General features: G+C 58.1%; 1 protein-coding gene across 3 annotated transcripts in view; it reads right to left on the reverse strand.

Moving 5' to 3' along the window:
* Nucleotides 1–1,703: 1,703 nt before the first annotated feature.
* Nucleotides 1,704–16,110, reverse strand: part of DPP6 (dipeptidyl peptidase like 6) — a 569,872-nt gene continuing 555,465 nt past the window's right edge. For all 3 annotated transcript variants that reach the window (XM_036356191.1, XM_036356189.1, XM_036356190.1), the window contains exons 20-26: nt 15,079–15,273; nt 12,097–12,151; nt 7,366–7,477; nt 5,798–5,856; nt 4,942–5,014; nt 4,771–4,844; nt 1,704–2,792 (exon numbers count right to left, since the gene is read on the reverse strand). In XM_036356191.1, coding sequence (XP_036212084.1) covers nt 2,643–2,792; nt 4,771–4,844; nt 4,942–5,014; nt 5,798–5,856; nt 7,366–7,477; nt 12,097–12,151; nt 15,079–15,273 — 718 coding nt within the window. In that variant the 3' untranslated portion in view covers nt 1,704–2,642. The remainder of the gene's footprint in view (nt 2,793–4,770; nt 4,845–4,941; nt 5,015–5,797; nt 5,857–7,365; nt 7,478–12,096; nt 12,152–15,078; nt 15,274–16,110) is intronic.

Consider the following 16,110-nt stretch of genomic DNA (forward strand, 5'->3'; position numbering starts at 1 on the left):
CAGGAGACAGCACGGCTGCAGGTGACGCAGCGCGGCCGCGTGCTAGTCGGTCCTGAACACTGTTTGCCCGTGATGGCTCTTGGATTTAAATATGTAGACTATAGTGGTAGATAAGTAATATTTACTTTTGTTGGCAAAATTACCACAGAGCTTTTTCCAACATATGGCCTAGTTGCTAAAATTTGTTAAAAATAACAGTGTGCTGCCCTAGCCAGCTGGCTTAGAGGTTAGCGTCAGCTGGCCCTTGGACTGAAGGGTCCGGGGTTGGATTCCGTCAAGGGCACATATCTCGGTTGCAGGCTTGATCCCTGGCGCCCGCCTGGGCGTGTGAGGGAGGCAACTGATTGATGTGTCTCTTTCATGTCGATGCTTCTCTCTCTGTCTCTCCCCCTCCCTGCCACGCTCCCTAAAAATCAAAGAAAAAATATCCCGGAGCGAGTACTAACAAACAAACAACAGCATGACCTTGGCTCTGAGACACCCTAGTCCAGTGATGGCGAAGCTTTTGCGCTCCGCGTGTCAGCATTTTGAAAAACCCTAACTTAACTCTGGTGCCGTGCCACATATAGAAATGTTTTGATATTTGCAACCAGAGTAAAACAAAGACTTATATTTTTTGATATTTATTTTATATATTTAAATGACATTTAACAAAGAAATATCAACCAAAAAAATGAGTTCACATGTCACCTCTGACACGCGTGTCATAGGTTCGCCATCACTGCCCTGATCTATTCACAAGTTTTAACAAAGGGCTTGATGAGGAATAAAAGTGTACCTTTCAACTCTGAAAACACCTCACTTAAAAAAATAACAAATAACAGTGAATTAATAACAAAAATCTAACCTGTTAATTATAAGCAAATCGTGATTAAAAGCATTTTAAAATTAACAGGATGTTAATGTTCACATATGATGTACATACTGGAAATTTTGACCATTAAATCTGGTTAAATTGAGGTCCGCAAAACCGAGGGTTTACTGTGGCAACGTTGCGGCCAGCACGGGGCTGCCTGGGGCGCGCGGGGCTGGGGGGCCCCCGCAGAGACCACCCGTCGCTGGCACCCTCTCCATGGACGCGCCCGAGGATAAGCGAGGGAAGAGTGTTCCGAGTGGTAAAATCGGGTTTTATTCCAGGATGAGCACACACCCGCCAGTTCTCCCTCCTCCCACAGACCCACGGGACGGGGGAGTGTGACCACGCCGTGCCCCAGTGAAGCCAGCACTTCCATCCTTCCACAAGCCACGACGTGGCACCTACACCCCCTGTGCCGGAGACCTTCCGGTGGAGCACCGCTCCCGCCGCTCAGACGACTCCAAGCCCAGCCCTGCACCTGCACCGCTGCACCGCTGCTGGCCCGCGGCGCCGGGGCTGACGTTCAGGCGTGGAGAGCTGCGGCGGCCGGGCGGCGGGGAGGGTGCACACCAGCACGTGTGGAGGCAGACGAGTGGAGGTGGCATGCAGGTGACAGGGTGAGCCCGTGGGAGGGGCCGCACACAGCGCACCCCTGACGCACAGGCCTGTCTTTATGTGCGACAGGATGACACGCGCACGGGCACCCCGGGGCGTCTGGGGGGCGCCTACGGCATCCGCGTGGCTGCCCGCGGGCGGCGGGTGGGCACCCAGCCTCTCAGGTCAGGAGGCGCGGCCGAACAGGCCACCTATCCTCCAGCGTTCCCGTCCCCAAGCACACAGGACAGACTTGGAGGGGAGGCAACACTTTGTCTTTTATGGTTTTTTTTTTTTAAAACCAAATGGCATCTGAACAGACTTGACAACATATGGGGAGGGAAGGCGAGGGTTAAGGGCACGTGTGGATGGATGGGAGAATCTAAGCCGGACCCAGGCAGCTGGTGGGAGAGCTTTTATTTATGTATTTTTCTGTTTTAGTACGTGGTGGTGGCTGTTTTCCCCTCGGCATTTTGAAATATCTCCCTAAAGTCTGAGCCCACTCAGGAGAGAGCGGTTAGTTGCTTCCGATCCGTTTCTCCCTCCAAACAAGCAGGGAGCTGACAACCCACGGGAGGAAACAAAGCAAAACCAAGGATAACAGACAAACAAGCACAGAGAAGCAACCCCGTGGCCGCAGACCGTCAGGTAAAAACCATAGAAAAATACGATTAATTCCGGGAGGCTAACCGCTGGCGCAGCTGCAGCGGACTGTCCGCGCAGGGTTGGCAGAAGAGCAGGCGGCAGAGGGAGACTGTCGGGCATTGTGCTCTGGGGTGCCCATGGCGTGGCTACTCAGACAGCATGTGTGCCTGGGCGGTGGGCATGCCAGGCGGGTGGGGCTCTATGCCGCCTCCAGACGGCGCCAACACGGCCAACTTCTTCTCTGCCCTCGTCCTGACCGGGTTCCTGGGGCGCCTGGGACGCGCCTGCCGCGGTGTGGCCAGCAGGAGGCATGCGTGAGGGTCCGGGCTCCTGGGGGCGCGCGGGAGGGAGGAGGCATCTCCCCTCGGGAGGAGGCATCTCCCCTCGGAAGGAGCTGGTTTCTGAAGCAGCACTGCCTTCAGGGCCCCAGACGCACGTGCTACGGGAGGGAGACGCACCGCCCCACCCAGCGCCTCGGGAGCGGGGGCGGGGTCCTCGGTCCAACCCTGGTCCAGGGAGAGCCACACTGCGGGGGGCTGCCAGTCGCTCAGTCCTCCTCCTCCTCCTCCTCCCTCGCCGGGGCCGTGGGCGGTTTGTCCTGGACCCTGAAGCATTCCGCGAAGAAGTTGACGATGGCGCCGTAGAGGTGCCGCTGGAGGCGCTCGCCGTGGAAGTAATGGCTTTCGTCCGGGTAGATCTGCAAAGAAGGCGAGAAGTGAGCGGCTGCGCACCCTCCCCGGGAGGGCGGCCGCAGGCGAGGTGCAGCCTCACACAGCGGGCGCCGCAGGGCCGCGTGAGCCTGCAAGTGAGTGTCCCACCCGACTCAGTGCCTCCTCCCCCGGAGGCAGCCAGCCGCAGGGGCCCTGCGTCCACCGCTAGGAGGGCCTTTGTGCCGTGGACTCAGCCGGCCTGGAACCTGCAGCATGAATCCATGCGCAGGACCGGCGCAGGGCCGCAGCTGGGACGCCGACCGAGCTCTCTGCAACCCGAGTTACAGCTTTCTCTCTCTAGCTTTCCTGGGCCGCCACCTGCCTAGGCCTCCTGGCTCACACCCCCCGCGCGGCCGTGGGCAGGGACGTTCCCGGTTGTGTCCAGTGGAGATGCACCAGATAGAATCTAGCTGTAAAGTGGTCGGGACTTAAACGGGGAGCACCCAGCACAAGGCCTGGACCCTGGGAACGCAAGAATGCTGGCAGCTCCATTGCCAGGTGTAATGATACCTCCCGTGCCCAAGGGCGCTGCGCCATTTCCACAGAAAGGTACCTGTCCCAATGGGGTTCAAAGCCGAGCGGACACACCCGGAAACCCCGCTCTTTCCACACACCTGCGTTTGGGATATGTCTTTGAAGGATGACATTCACTTCATTTTAGAGTATTTTTTAATGCTGTCGCTGAGCTGTTATGTAGGGTGCCCCAAAATGTATACACACACTTTGAATAATTATAAAGGCGGCGTTCATGAAAATAGATTTCATTTTCAAAATCGAGCCACCAGCTGTTGAAGTGTGTATGCATATTTTGGGGACACCTGTATGTGTGTTCAACTTCAAGCAGCACAAGAGGGAAAATAAACCTGTAGGAAGTGTGGCCCCTCCTGTCTGGGGCCCAGCACCCCCCCCCCCCCAGTCCTCACTGTTACAGATTCACTGAGCACCTGCTACGGCGCTTGTTGTGCCTGCAGGTTGCCATTGCTCGTGGGTTCCCTCTCCTCGACCTGAGTGGGGTCTGGAGGAGCCCTGCTCAGCACCTGCTGATGTGGCAGCCTCTGCCTGGGGAGTGCCCACCTTAGCCCCTGAGACCGGCCTTCCATCGGCCATGCACGTCCCGTGGGTAAAGCCTGCTGCGGTCGGGTCACTGCAGAAGGAAGCACACAGGTGCACTGACAACGGCCTCCCTCCCCAGTCATCACACCAGAGCCAGACATCCGAGCAGGAAGCGCCCCCTGAACCCAGCCAGGTGCCCCTCACAGGCCAGCGATGTGGGAGGCCAGGGGCTGGAAACCGGGCAGGTGAAGGTCAGTGCCCGGTGCTCTCTGAGGGACAGGGAGTGGAGGACATCTCCCACCAATTGGTGGACCCCAAGAGACGTCGGGGTCATGCCTGTTTTTCCAAAGGCCCCGTGGCCAGGCAGGAGGTGGAGGAAGTGTCCCGAGCAGCAGTGGCACTGCTCTCAAGAAAGCTGGGCTGCGCGTTGGGCTGACGCCAGGAGGAGGCTGGGTGGGTTCTCGGGAGGGTGGGGTCTTTAACGACGGTCTGGACACAGGCCATCCCGGAGCCCTGGCTGGTGTTTGGTGAGTACGTGTTGCCTAGAGGGTGGAGGGCGGGAGAAGCTCAGGACCATCCATGCTGCTCTCATCTACGCGGTGATGGCAGCCCCCGTCCCACACGCCAGGGACACGGCGCCCTCACTGTTGGGTGTGGCTGCTGCTTGGCCCTGCTCATCGCACAGGGTGGAGGTGGGGGAGGGGAGGTCTGAAAGGGTTTAAGCACAGCCCGAATGCAGGACAGAACTATCATAATTACTAGGAAAATAAACCCATGCAGCTTTGTGGGACACTCCTGCCCATGCCGACAGCCTTGCACAGGTCTCGGCAGTGCAAGGCCGCACTCCATCCACACTGTGGGCCACTGGCGCTTCCTTCTTGGCGGAAGGGCGGTCCCCCAGGCGCAGCCTACCTGCAGGCTGTAGTTGGCCTTCGCCTTGATCAGCTGTGTGATGAGCTCTGCTGTGTGCTGGAAGTGGATTTTTTCTGTGGGAAAAGAAAAGAGGAAAGGGTTTGTCTAAACCCGTCACACCAGCAGGGCTGTTGCTCTCACATCCACAGGGAGGGGCTCCTCGGTGCTCACCATCGGCCGTCGCGTGGATGATCAGAAACTGCTGCCCTTCCAGCGCCGACACCCGGTGGGCCACCTTGGTCATCTGCACGCAGGGCGAGGGGACAGTTAGTGGCCTGCGTGGGGTGTGTGTATGTGGGGGAGATCCCGAGAATTAAGGGCCAGGCTCGGAAGCAGGGTCCAGGACGGGGCTTTCTGTCTGTGGTGAAAACACAGCACCTCAGGGAGCCCCCCTTCCCTCCCGTGCACCCCTCAGATGGAGACAGACAGGAATGGAGACAGAGATGGATGAGCGCTGGCCACTCCCCTCGGGTGGAGACAGGGATGGAGACAGGAATGGAGGAGCGCTGGCTCAGGGGAGGTGACATTGGGGCCACCAGGAGCTCAGCTCTCTTGTCCTTGCTAAACGTTCAACCTCAGGGCCCCGTCCTGCCCTGCAGCCCGAGCCTGGCCTCTCGCTGTGCCTGGTGAAGGAGGGCCGTGTGCCGTCCCCACTATCCCTGAGCGGCTGTGGCGGCAGGAGTTCCCTGTCCCTGGCACCAGCTTTGGGGGCAGGGAGCCAGGCATGTGCACCCAACAACTAAGGACCATAGACAGATCCTCCATCAAAGACTCTCCCACTTTCTTCCTGGCCCCTAAGTTCCGGAGTCAGAAATGCACCCACCCGAGGGGCCACCTCCTTTCACAGAATGTACGGGGGGGGGGGGGGTGAGGGGGGCGGTCTTCCCGATGGGAGGAGAGGACAGGAGGCTGGAGGGAGCGTGGGTTCGGGTTGGGAGGAGGGGGAGAGGAGGGAGACAGGACAGAGAAGAGGTGAGGATTTCATCACCTTCCCCGTGTGGCCAAGCAGCAGCTGTGCGGAGCCTACCTCATACGCTCTGTTGTCGAGTCCGTAGAGGCCCAAGTACCGCTCGGAAAATGCCGACGCTGGTGGGTACGAGCAGAGGGAGAGAGGGTCACCCCCGCCCGGAGCCCGGACTTGGGGCCCTGGTGGGGCGCGCTCACCTCCTCTTCCTGGCAAACGTTTGTCTTACAAAAACCAAACTCGACCTCTTGGCTCTTTTTTATTTATTTTTTATATTTCTGGAGCTTTTATTTTACTTTTTAAATCTTATTGTTGAAAGTATTATATGTGGACCCCTTGGACCTTTATACGGAATCAGATGGTACCATGGCGACGTTTAAGTGTGCTGGTGCTGGGTGGTGTCAAGCAGGAAGGCAGAAGCTTAATGATGTGGTGCCTGGTGAGCCTGACTCCCAGGCCCCGTCCAGCCCCCGACAGGACAAGACAGCGCCATTCCCACCGGGTGCGCTCGCGCCTGGTCTCGGCCTGTCTGCTCCGTCCCGAACCCTGGCCTGGCCCAGGCTCCACCAGCCAAGTGCTCCGAAGAGCATCCACAGGTTTCTGGGACGCCCTCGGTCAGCAGCAGAGACCACACCCCGCTGCGGGCACAGGGACGAGCCAGGGGCAGAGGCCGCACTTGTGGGTTGGATCGGGACATCTGAAACGGCGCGATGACAAATCTGAAGAAGCCTCCCTGAGTTTGAGACGTGAAAATATGCTCCGTGTATTCCCGGGGGAAACCACCATAAAGATTCACATTTGAATTGTGAGGTCTCGGGTGATTGCAAGCGGGCATTTGCATGAGAACTCGGTAAAGGTCAGCGCTGAGCCTTTGGCTGCTGGATGCACCGAGGCGCTGGGCCTCCGTGGGCCCTGGGTGTGGGCGAGGGCACGGGCAGGGTGCAGCATGGGCGCTTTAGAAAGGGGGTTAATGCCACAAAGCCATTCACACTCAGAGGAAAGGGCTGGCTGGCCCGAGGGGAAAGAAGGGGGACCTCAACCCCCCATAACTGGCACGGGCAGCCGTCTGGCTCCCACACCTGGGAGGTCTGCTCTCTGTCTGGTCCCGCAGCAAGTCATCCTGACACCCATCCCTGTCTCTGGCTCCTGCCAGCGACAAAGCCACTCTCTCCAGGGACAGGCGCTGGCTCAGCGCCCACACTGCCTGGAGGAAGGCGGGCAGAGGGCAGAGCGGAGCGGAGCCCTCAGGGCTGCACCGCTTATACCTGCAGCCTCCTGCACCGCCCGTCTGCCACCAGATCCCCGGGGACACAGAGCCCACGTGGGGCCCCACCCGAGGCTGGGAGCAGAGGCAGAGCAGTGTGAGGGTCTCAGCACCCCCTCTCGCTGGCTCGCCCGGGCTTCCTGCTCCCACTGCTGCCCGGGTGAGAACCAGGGCTGGTCGCGTGGTTTACGGCACCAGGACAAGGGGTTCAGCCTCCCTGTCTCTGAGCTTCGCCATGAGCCCTACAACCCGTGTAGCTTATGACCCACGGCGGGTGCCCGAGGCGGGGGCTGGCAGGGTGGGGAGCTGAAGGGAAGGTGGTGGGGTCACGGGAGGGGGTTGGTGGTGTGGGCAGCACGAGCCTTACCGTAGAGCTTGAAGTCCGTTATTGGAGAAAGAGCAGAGCCGCAGGTGAACATCTGACCCTGGTTTTCACCCTTCGCTGGGAGGATGTAAGTGCTCAGGTACCCACCGTAGTTCTGGGGGAGAGAAGGACAGTTAAGTGGGGGTAAATGTCCGTAACTCAGCCATGAAAACACTGAGATATTAGCCACTCAAGCAACCGTTTTCATGTAGCTGCTTAGAAAAAAAAACTCAACTTCAAATATTTTTCAGGGTCCGGCTGGCGTGGCTCAGTGGTTGAGCATTGACCTATAAACCAGAAGGTCACGGTTTGATTCCCAATCAGGGCACATGCCCACGTTGTGGGCTAGATCCCCAGTAGGGGGCGTGCAGGAGGCAGCTGATCAATGATTCTCTCTCATCATAGATGTTTCTATCTCTCTCCTCCTCCCTTCCTCTCTAATATCAATAAAAATATATTAAAAATTTTTCCAGGGAGGCAAATATGAAAAGCAAATACGTGCCCATCTACATATGACAGGATGCAAGGCTTGGCCCCTTTGGGGCCTGAGTGTCGAGTGCTGTGAAGGTGGTGTGGGTGGGTGTGGTGTAGGTCACAGAGGGCTGTGTGGGCTCAGGGCTGTGATCGGGTCCTTCCCATCAGAGCGTCTTTTACTGTGTTTCTCACCAACTCCTTGTCTACAGGCAAAGCCAGTCCACTCTGTGATTTTCTGTGGTTCTGAGGGAGGGCGGACCAGGACCGGGGTCTAAGGGCGGCCGTGAGACAGACACCCACATGTGTCCTGCACAGGGTCACTCCTTAAATTCTGAAATTGTCCTTGCCTTGGGGTTGACATGAAAGACCCTGGCTTCCATGTGTGCCTCCCAGAGAGAGCAAACGGGACACTATCCCCCGCCCGGGCGCCTACAGAATCCTTGCTCAGAGGTGCTCTGTTCCCAGACCCAGAGGGAGGGACACAGATGTGATGTTCTGATGAGCAAAGGTGGGAGGGAGTCAAAGGCCAAGAGAACCAGGTTATGGGGAGAACTGTTAAAGGTGCGTGTGCATGAGTGTGCGAGTGTGCATGAGTGTGTGTTTGCATGTAAGTGGGTGTGTGAGTGTATGTGAACATGTGTTTGTAGATGAATGTGTGCATGAGTGTGCATGTGTGTATGAGTGTACATGAGCATGTATTTGTATGAGTGTGAGTGTGCGTACAAGCGTGTGTTTCTGTGAGTGTGTTTGTGTGAGTGTGCATGGCCGTGTGTTTGTGTATGTGTGTGAGGGTGAATGTATGTGTGTGAGTGTATGGCTGTGTGTGTGTGTGTGAATGTGTGAATGTGTGTGTGTACGTGGGTGTGTGTTTTTGTATGAGTATGTGTGATTGTGAATGTGAGTGTGTGTGAGTGTGTGTGAGCATATGGGTACTGGTATGGGAGGCTCGGTGGTGAGAACCCACATTTCTGCTGGAGAATCTGTATGAAGTCCGTGCCCTGCCCACCTCCCTACAGAATGCATTATTGATGGCCTGAATATGTACGCTTGTCATCTATCCTCACTAATAAAAGAGAAACATGCAAATTGGTATCACACTGCTACGCCCACTAGCCAATCAGAGAAACTATGCAAATTAACCCAACAAAGATGGCAGTTAATTTGCATACACAGGCGCGGAGCAAAGACTGAAGGCTCCAGCTGGAGTGAAGACCAAAGACTGAAGACCGAAGACTGAAGAGCCTTGGCTTCTCCGCTGTGGCTGCAGTAGAGTAGCCAAGCCTTGCTGAGGCCGCAGCAGAGAAGCCAAGCCTCGATGCAGCCGGACCAAAGGCGTGGGTCCTGGGTGCCAGAGGAAAACTGGTGCCGGCAGCCAGGGGAAGGAAGGCCTATTGCGCGAATCTTTGTGCAACAGGCCTCTAGTATATATATAAAAGGCTAATATGCTAAGTGTTTATCTGGGTAATGATGTCACATAGCAATGCCCGGCTTCCTCTCTCTAGCGACTAGCCTCCTTGCAGTTTCTTTAGCCCAGGAACATGACTTCCTTTATAGGTGGAAACATTTTATACTGTAACCAAATGTCTGTGCACAGAGCATTTTCCCGAGCCTCATCTCATTTGATCCTCACAGGAGTCCTGGAGTAGGTAGATAGGAGACTCAGTGGAATCCTATTTTCTTTTCATTAGCCAGAAAATGGAGCTTTAGAAAGCTTAGAAACTTGACCTGACTGAAAAGAAGTAAGAAATGGTGGACCTTGAAAATGACTTCAGGGTTTCTCACTGAGCAGCATATAGTCAAACACTGCTGCAGTTAAATATTTTACCCTTTGTTCTCCCTGCATGATCTACAATAATAACCTGCTTCGTGTCGATATTTACTGCTGTATTGCTGACAATTACCTGAAAGAGAAGTTGGGGTGCTTCACTGGGCTGGAAAAAGTTTAGCTACTTTAGAAAGCAGGTCTAATTAAGCAAGTTTATTCTATATTTATAAAAGGCTAAGTTGATGTGCACATGCGTGATACATATAAAGCTCTCGCTGGCGCCAATTGCACATGTGTGTTTCGATCTGTCATTATTGATCGTGAATTTGGTTGACACTTCTATTATAGAGAGAGGGCAAATAGCAATATTAAAGTATTTCTTCTGATTAATTTCCTTTCAATGTGCAGGAATTCATGCACTGGGCCACTAGTCTATACTAATAAAAGTGTAATATGCTAATTAGACTGGGAGACCTTCTCGGAGACCTTCCGGACATCCTTCTGGACAAAGCCATGGTGGTGGGGCCAAGGCAGAAGCGGTTAGGGGTGATCAGGCCAGCAGGGGAGGGCAGTTGGGGGTGATCAGGCCAGCATGAAGAGTGGTTAGGGGTGATCAGGCAGGCAGGCAGGTGAGCGGTTAGGAGCCAGCAGTCCCAGCTTGTGAGAGGGATGTCTGACTGCCGGTTTAGGCCCCATCTCTAAACTAGCAATTGGACATCCCCTGAGGGGTTCCAGATTGGAGAGGGTGCAGGCCGGGCTGAGGGAACCCCCCTGTCCCCCCACCGCTGTGCACAAATTTCGTGCACCAGGCCACTAGTATTATATATAAAAGTGTTCCTTCAATGGGAGAGGAATATCTTGTCTGGATGGCAGTAGATCTTTTTGGTTTCTGCCCAATACTATGTATTGTCAGTGGAACCTATGTCCTCAAGCCATTCTGCAGTTCGGTTCTTAACAAGCACAGCCGCCCTCAGTGCTGGGAGGCCCTGGCAGCGGGGACGGCCCTCCCTGCCAGGCAGACCCTCTGGAGACAGCTCTGCCGTGTCTTCCAGAACCAAACACTCACACCACGTGACACAGCACTTGCCCGCCTGGGTATTTACCCAAAGGAGTTGCAAACATAAGTCCACACAACCTGCACAGAGCTGTTCACAGCAGCCTTTTCCTAATGCTAAACCAGGATGCCCTCAGCAGGTGATGGGCAAATGAGCGGGTCTGTCCTGAGCATGGCATGTTACTCAGCATTGAGAAGAGATGAGCGATGGCGCCCTGAAAAGACAGGGAGAAGCCCGAACGCGCTTTCCTCAGCCCGGCTTGGAGCCGAACTGCCCTGACTTCTCAGGGCTGCGAGAACTCACGTGGCTTTTGCATCTTCATGGGATTATAATCAGCAGAATAAGCCAGTCAGAGAAAGACAAGTATCACATGACCTCACTCACATGTGGAATCTAATGAACAACATAAACTGATGAACAAAAATAGATCCAGAGGCAGGGAAGCAGGGAACTGAGTGCGGAATCTCGGAGGGAAGGCGGGGGAGGGTGGGTGGGTGGGAGGTGAGCAAACAAAGACCTTGTATGCACATATGCATGGCCCATGGACACAGACAATAGGGTGGTGAGGGCCTGGGGTGGGGGGCAGGGAGCGGGCTGGGAGAGAACAATGGGGGATAAAAGGCATATATGTACTACTTTCAACAATAAAGATTAAAAAAATAAAAGATTGTAATTTGAATATAGTGAATCCCCCACATTATTGGTGGAAAGATGATGATGTTTGCATGTTTATTCTCTGGCTTGGCTGAAGTTTGATACCCTTTTCAAGTCTAGTTGAGAGCAAGAACACGGAGGCTGGTGCCCAAGGCAATGGCCGCCGCAGCAGCCAGCAGATGACATTCCGAAAGGGGCACAGCCTTGAACAGGAGGAAGGCCGCCCCGGTGGGGTGAGCAGGACGAGTGGGTGGAGCACAGAGGATTTCAGGGCCATGAAACCCCTCTGGGTCATCACGAGTCTGTCTCAACCCATAGCATGAGCAGCACCGGGCGTGAGCCCTCCCACGGACCATGGGCTTCGGCGACACGACTTGTCGGTGGAGGTTCACCACTGGAATAAGGTACCCCCTGGGGGGGTGTTGACAGTGGGGGGACCTCTGCACCTGACTCCCAGTTTAGCTGTGAGCCGAGAACTGCTTCAGAAGATAAAGCCTGCGGAGTGGATTTTTCCCCAGAGCCCCATGGCCCACCAGGGTCTGCTGAGAGCAGTGTCCCATGGGTGGTCTGTCCACAAGCCAGAGTCCACAGATCCCAGCGGCAGTGGCCCCTCCCCGCTCCCAGGACCCCAGAGAGCCCCCAGCTCCACCCTCTCACGTGTACAGAAGTGCTCACAGCTCCAGACCCCAGACGTTCCCGGTGAACCTGACTCCGGCCTTGGGGTGGGGCGTGGAGGTCCCCGCCCTGAATGTCAGGGTTGATCAGGAAAAGGACAGCACGGCTCACCTGCCCGAACACGGCCACGCGCGTCCTGTCAATGTACTGCTCCTTCAGCATCGTCCTGCGGAGCGGAGAGGAGGTGGGTCAGTCACAGCGTGGTGGTGCCGGCATCGCCGGGCCCAGGGCGTGCCTCTGGCCATCGCCCGTGTGGCAGTCTGTGCATGTGCCACCTCGAGGGGCCTTGCGAGGCCTCTCAAGGGTGTCCAGGCCTCTGAGCTTGCGGGAGCCCTGAGTGCAGAGCCGCCAGGCCCGGGGCTCCAGGCCCCAGGGGTCCCTGCCCTCTTGTGTCACCTTCACTCAGGCCACGTGACTCCCAACCACCCCAACGCTGGGAGGGGCTCCTGGGTCACCAGAGTCAAAGGGGGCTCCGGCTCCGTGTGCAGGGCTGGGGGTCAGGGAGCTGGGTTCTGCGCACCTGAGGCGTCCTCTGTCCCCAGCTCCTGGGAGGGGGTCCCTGCCTTGTGCTTCCTTTAGTCACTGCTCCTCTATTACCAGTTTGAGTGTTTCTAGCATCCTCCTCGTCTGCTTCCCCTCCTGCCCCTCCACGGCCCCCGCCTGTGCCCAGCATGACCCCAGCCTTTGCTCCCAAAACATTCTGTTTGGAATGGGCATCCCCATTACTTGCTGGCAAAGCCCTCCCCATCCTTGGGGTGAGGTCTGGCCCCCAGGAGCCCGTCCACTGCCTCCTCTGTCTGACCCAGCTTGTGCGTCTGAGGCTGTGCCCATGCCAGCTGTTCCCATGGCTGTCCCCCCCTTCCCTAGCTCAGTGGCTGGGCCTGTGAATGGACTTTGCAATTGTCACCTGAGGAGGACAGTGCCACATGGGCCTCAGGACGAAAGCAGGATGGGGAGGACGATGGGGGAACCGTGGGACGATCGGGAGCTATGTGTTGGCCTGGCCTTGTGGTTGCTTAAATGAATGAAAGGGCTCTCTCTCTGATGCATGAAAGCACAGACCTGAACCCTACACAGAGCTTAGCAGAGTTTTCTTGGACTTGAACTATTGGGGCCTCAGCTTCCGAAAAGCCTGCATGCTTATGGTGGCCGTGACTGTGTGGTGGCCATGGGTGTGTGGTGGCCATGGGTGTGTGGTGTCCGTAGCTGTGTGGTGTCCGTAGCTGTGTGGTGGGGTGGCCGTGGGTATGTGGTGGCCATGGGTGTGCGGTGTCCGTGGCTGTGCGGTGGGTGCCGTGGCTGTGTGGTGGCCATGGGTGTGCGGTGTCCATGGTTTGCGGTGGGGTGGCCGTGAGTGTGCGGTGTCCGTGGCTGTGCGGTGGGGTGGCCATGGCTGTGCGGTGGGGGTGTCTGTGGCTGTACGGTGGGGTGGCCATGGGTGTGCGGTGTCTGTGGCTGTGCGGTGGAGTGGCCATGGGTGTGCGGTGTCTGTGGCTGTGCGGTGGGGTGGCCGTGGGTGCGTGGTAGCCACGTGCTGCTGTCCCTGTGAGCTGCGGGAGTGGGACACTCGACTCTATTGACTGCTTTTCTGCAGCAGGTTCTGCTTTGTTTTTGGACAGATGGCAGATCAATTCCTTATTTTTAGAAAACGCTGCGTGTGAAATGCCTGTTGCCCCTGTCCCCGAGGCAGACGGGAGCAGGTAGACATGGCCACACAGCCACGCAGCCAGAGGACATCGTGTCCCTCAGTGACCGCAGAGGCCCCTGTGCTCCACGGGGTGAGGGGCGGGGTTCAGACATGAGGAGGCAGTGGGCGGGTGGAAAGGCACAGAGGAGGAGGGACAGTGAGTCAAGGAAACTGCTGTCAGCCCTGCAGGGCAAGCCCCACGCCACTGACGGAAGTCCACTGTTGCTGTTGCCCAGCCTGTGGCAGCGTCTGTGGTGGACACTGCTGGCCATGGGCCCGGCACCCACCCGCTCACCCCTCCCGCAGCCCAGAGGCCGGCCACCCTCTGGGCTCGCAGAGCCAGCACCCTTCCTTATGTTGTGTGTGTGTGAATGTCCTTGCACCTTCGTGGACCATGGGTTCTGCAGAAATTTCTCCCTCCTCTGGGCCTGCCTGACACACGGGGCTCTGGACACGCCGCCCAGCGCCCACTACCCGCCACTCCCTGGGGAGAGCCGCATCCGTCCCTCACTGGCCGTTTGAAAGCCACTGACTCGGCGCACACCACAGCCATCCACCCTTTAAAATGAGGGAGAACATGTTTTGAAAAGTCAGTGAAGTGACATTGTTTAACCCCGAAAGCACCCAGGCATGCTGGCGGGGAGGCGAGCCGCACGCTCGGGCCTTCGGTCGCTCAGGCCGTGGCTCTGGGCCTCCGCAAAGTCCAGCAGCCACGCCCGCTGTCCGTCAGGCCGTGTTTGGGTCTGTGTTGCTGTGTTTTCCCGCCCTTGTCGTTCTGAATGCGTGAGTCTCTGGCTTCGGTTGCGTGGGCTCCCGGCGGCCTGTCTGCTGGCGCTGCCGCCCCCGCACCAGACGTCTATGAAAGTGCTTCCTGCCCTGGAGCCGGGCGGGGGCGGGCACAGGGCTCCATGCGCCTTTCTCTCGGGCAACAACAAGCTCAGTAGTGACTGCGACCCGCATGCCTGGTGCTGAGCGGCTCCCGGGCTGTGACAGGCGCTGGGCCCGCCGCCTCCGGCCGCCGCCTGGGGGAGCGACTAGGAACCCTGCCCGTCTCAGGCCGCCGGCTCTCTGACCGGCCACCTGGCGTGCAGGGGCCCTGTCCTCATCACCGGGCGCCCCCTGCGTGGACCCATCCCCACTCAAGGTCTCTGTCTCCTCCTGTGAGGGGGGCAGCGATGGGTGTGGACGCTGGCGAGGTGTCCGGCCTCTGCAGCGGGTTTTATCAATTAAACATACAGCGAGCCGGCTGCGTGAGAGCCAGGAGTGCGGGAGGGCTCCGCGCGCCCACGTGCTCAGTTGGACTATGCTGCCTGCAACACGTGTGCGCGGACCAGAACGACAGCAGAGGCCGCGGTGAGGCCGCGGGGAAATGCCGCCCCGCCGACCCCCGGGTGCGGAGGGCTTACCGCACGGCCAGCAGCTGGTCCCTGTCCTCCAGCAGGCCCAGCCGCCGCCGCACCTCGTGCAGGAGCTTGGTGCCCTGGAAGCCGCTGCCCCGGCCGTCGAACTTCAGCACCATGGCGCCGTGGCTGCTCACCAGCACCGTCTCCCAGGTCACCGCGAACTTCTCGGCCACGCTCTGGCTGCCCGGGGCGCCGTCCCTGCAGAAGACGGGCGGGCACTGGGGTTTGCACCCGGAGGGGCCGTGACCCCTGCTGCCACCCACCCACTCCACGCCCCATTTTGGTCACCCCCGTGGGTGAGTGGCATCGTCCCCACCCCTGGGTGATGATGAGCGTGCGGAGGCATCGGAGCACGTGGCACCGGCTGGGAGTCACAGAGGGGCCTTTCCCGCGGCCTCAGCGCCCCGCCAGGCCTGGAGCGACACGGACAGCTTTGCTGCCTTAGCGGAACCCCTGGTCTGAAGGAAGCCTCTCTCTCAGTTAACTCAGAGGACACAGTGCCCACGCCCGCCCCCCCACCGCCCCAGGCCTGTGGCGTTTGCGCCTCCTACGGAGCCAGGCAGCCCGCTCCCTGGGAGGCAAAGTCCCCAGCCCTCACCGTGCCCGTCTTCCTGCCCTGACGCAGGGACACCACCTGCTGGCGGAGGCACCGAGCCGGAGGCCTGACATTCACACCACGGAGACGCCGGGCTGCAAACAGGCCCCTCTAACTGGGGACCTGCAAGTTTAGCAGCTCCCCGCGTGGGCGTGGGTGTGGGCGTGGGCGGCTCCTAAATCGCTCTCCTTGGTGGGGGCAGGTGAGCGGGCGGGGAGGCCAGGGGCAGCGGCAGGTGGTGGCGCCACCCTGAGAGCAGCCAGTGCCGTCACTGCCATTGCGGCTTTCTGCCAGGGACGGAGGGAGGGCAGGTGGGGTGTGCAGTGTGTGCTGTGTATGGTATGTGTGCTGTGTGTTTCTGTGTAGTGTGTGTCTGGGTATATGTGTGTGGTGTGTGCAGTGTGTACTGTGTATATGTGTGTTGTGTTCTGTGTACTGTG

The sequence above is a fragment of the Myotis myotis genome, unplaced genomic scaffold (genome assembly GCF_014108235.1).
Source record: "Myotis myotis isolate mMyoMyo1 unplaced genomic scaffold, mMyoMyo1.p scaffold_m19_p_25, whole genome shotgun sequence".
In the NCBI taxonomy this organism is placed as follows: domain Eukaryota; kingdom Metazoa; phylum Chordata; class Mammalia; order Chiroptera; family Vespertilionidae; genus Myotis; species Myotis myotis.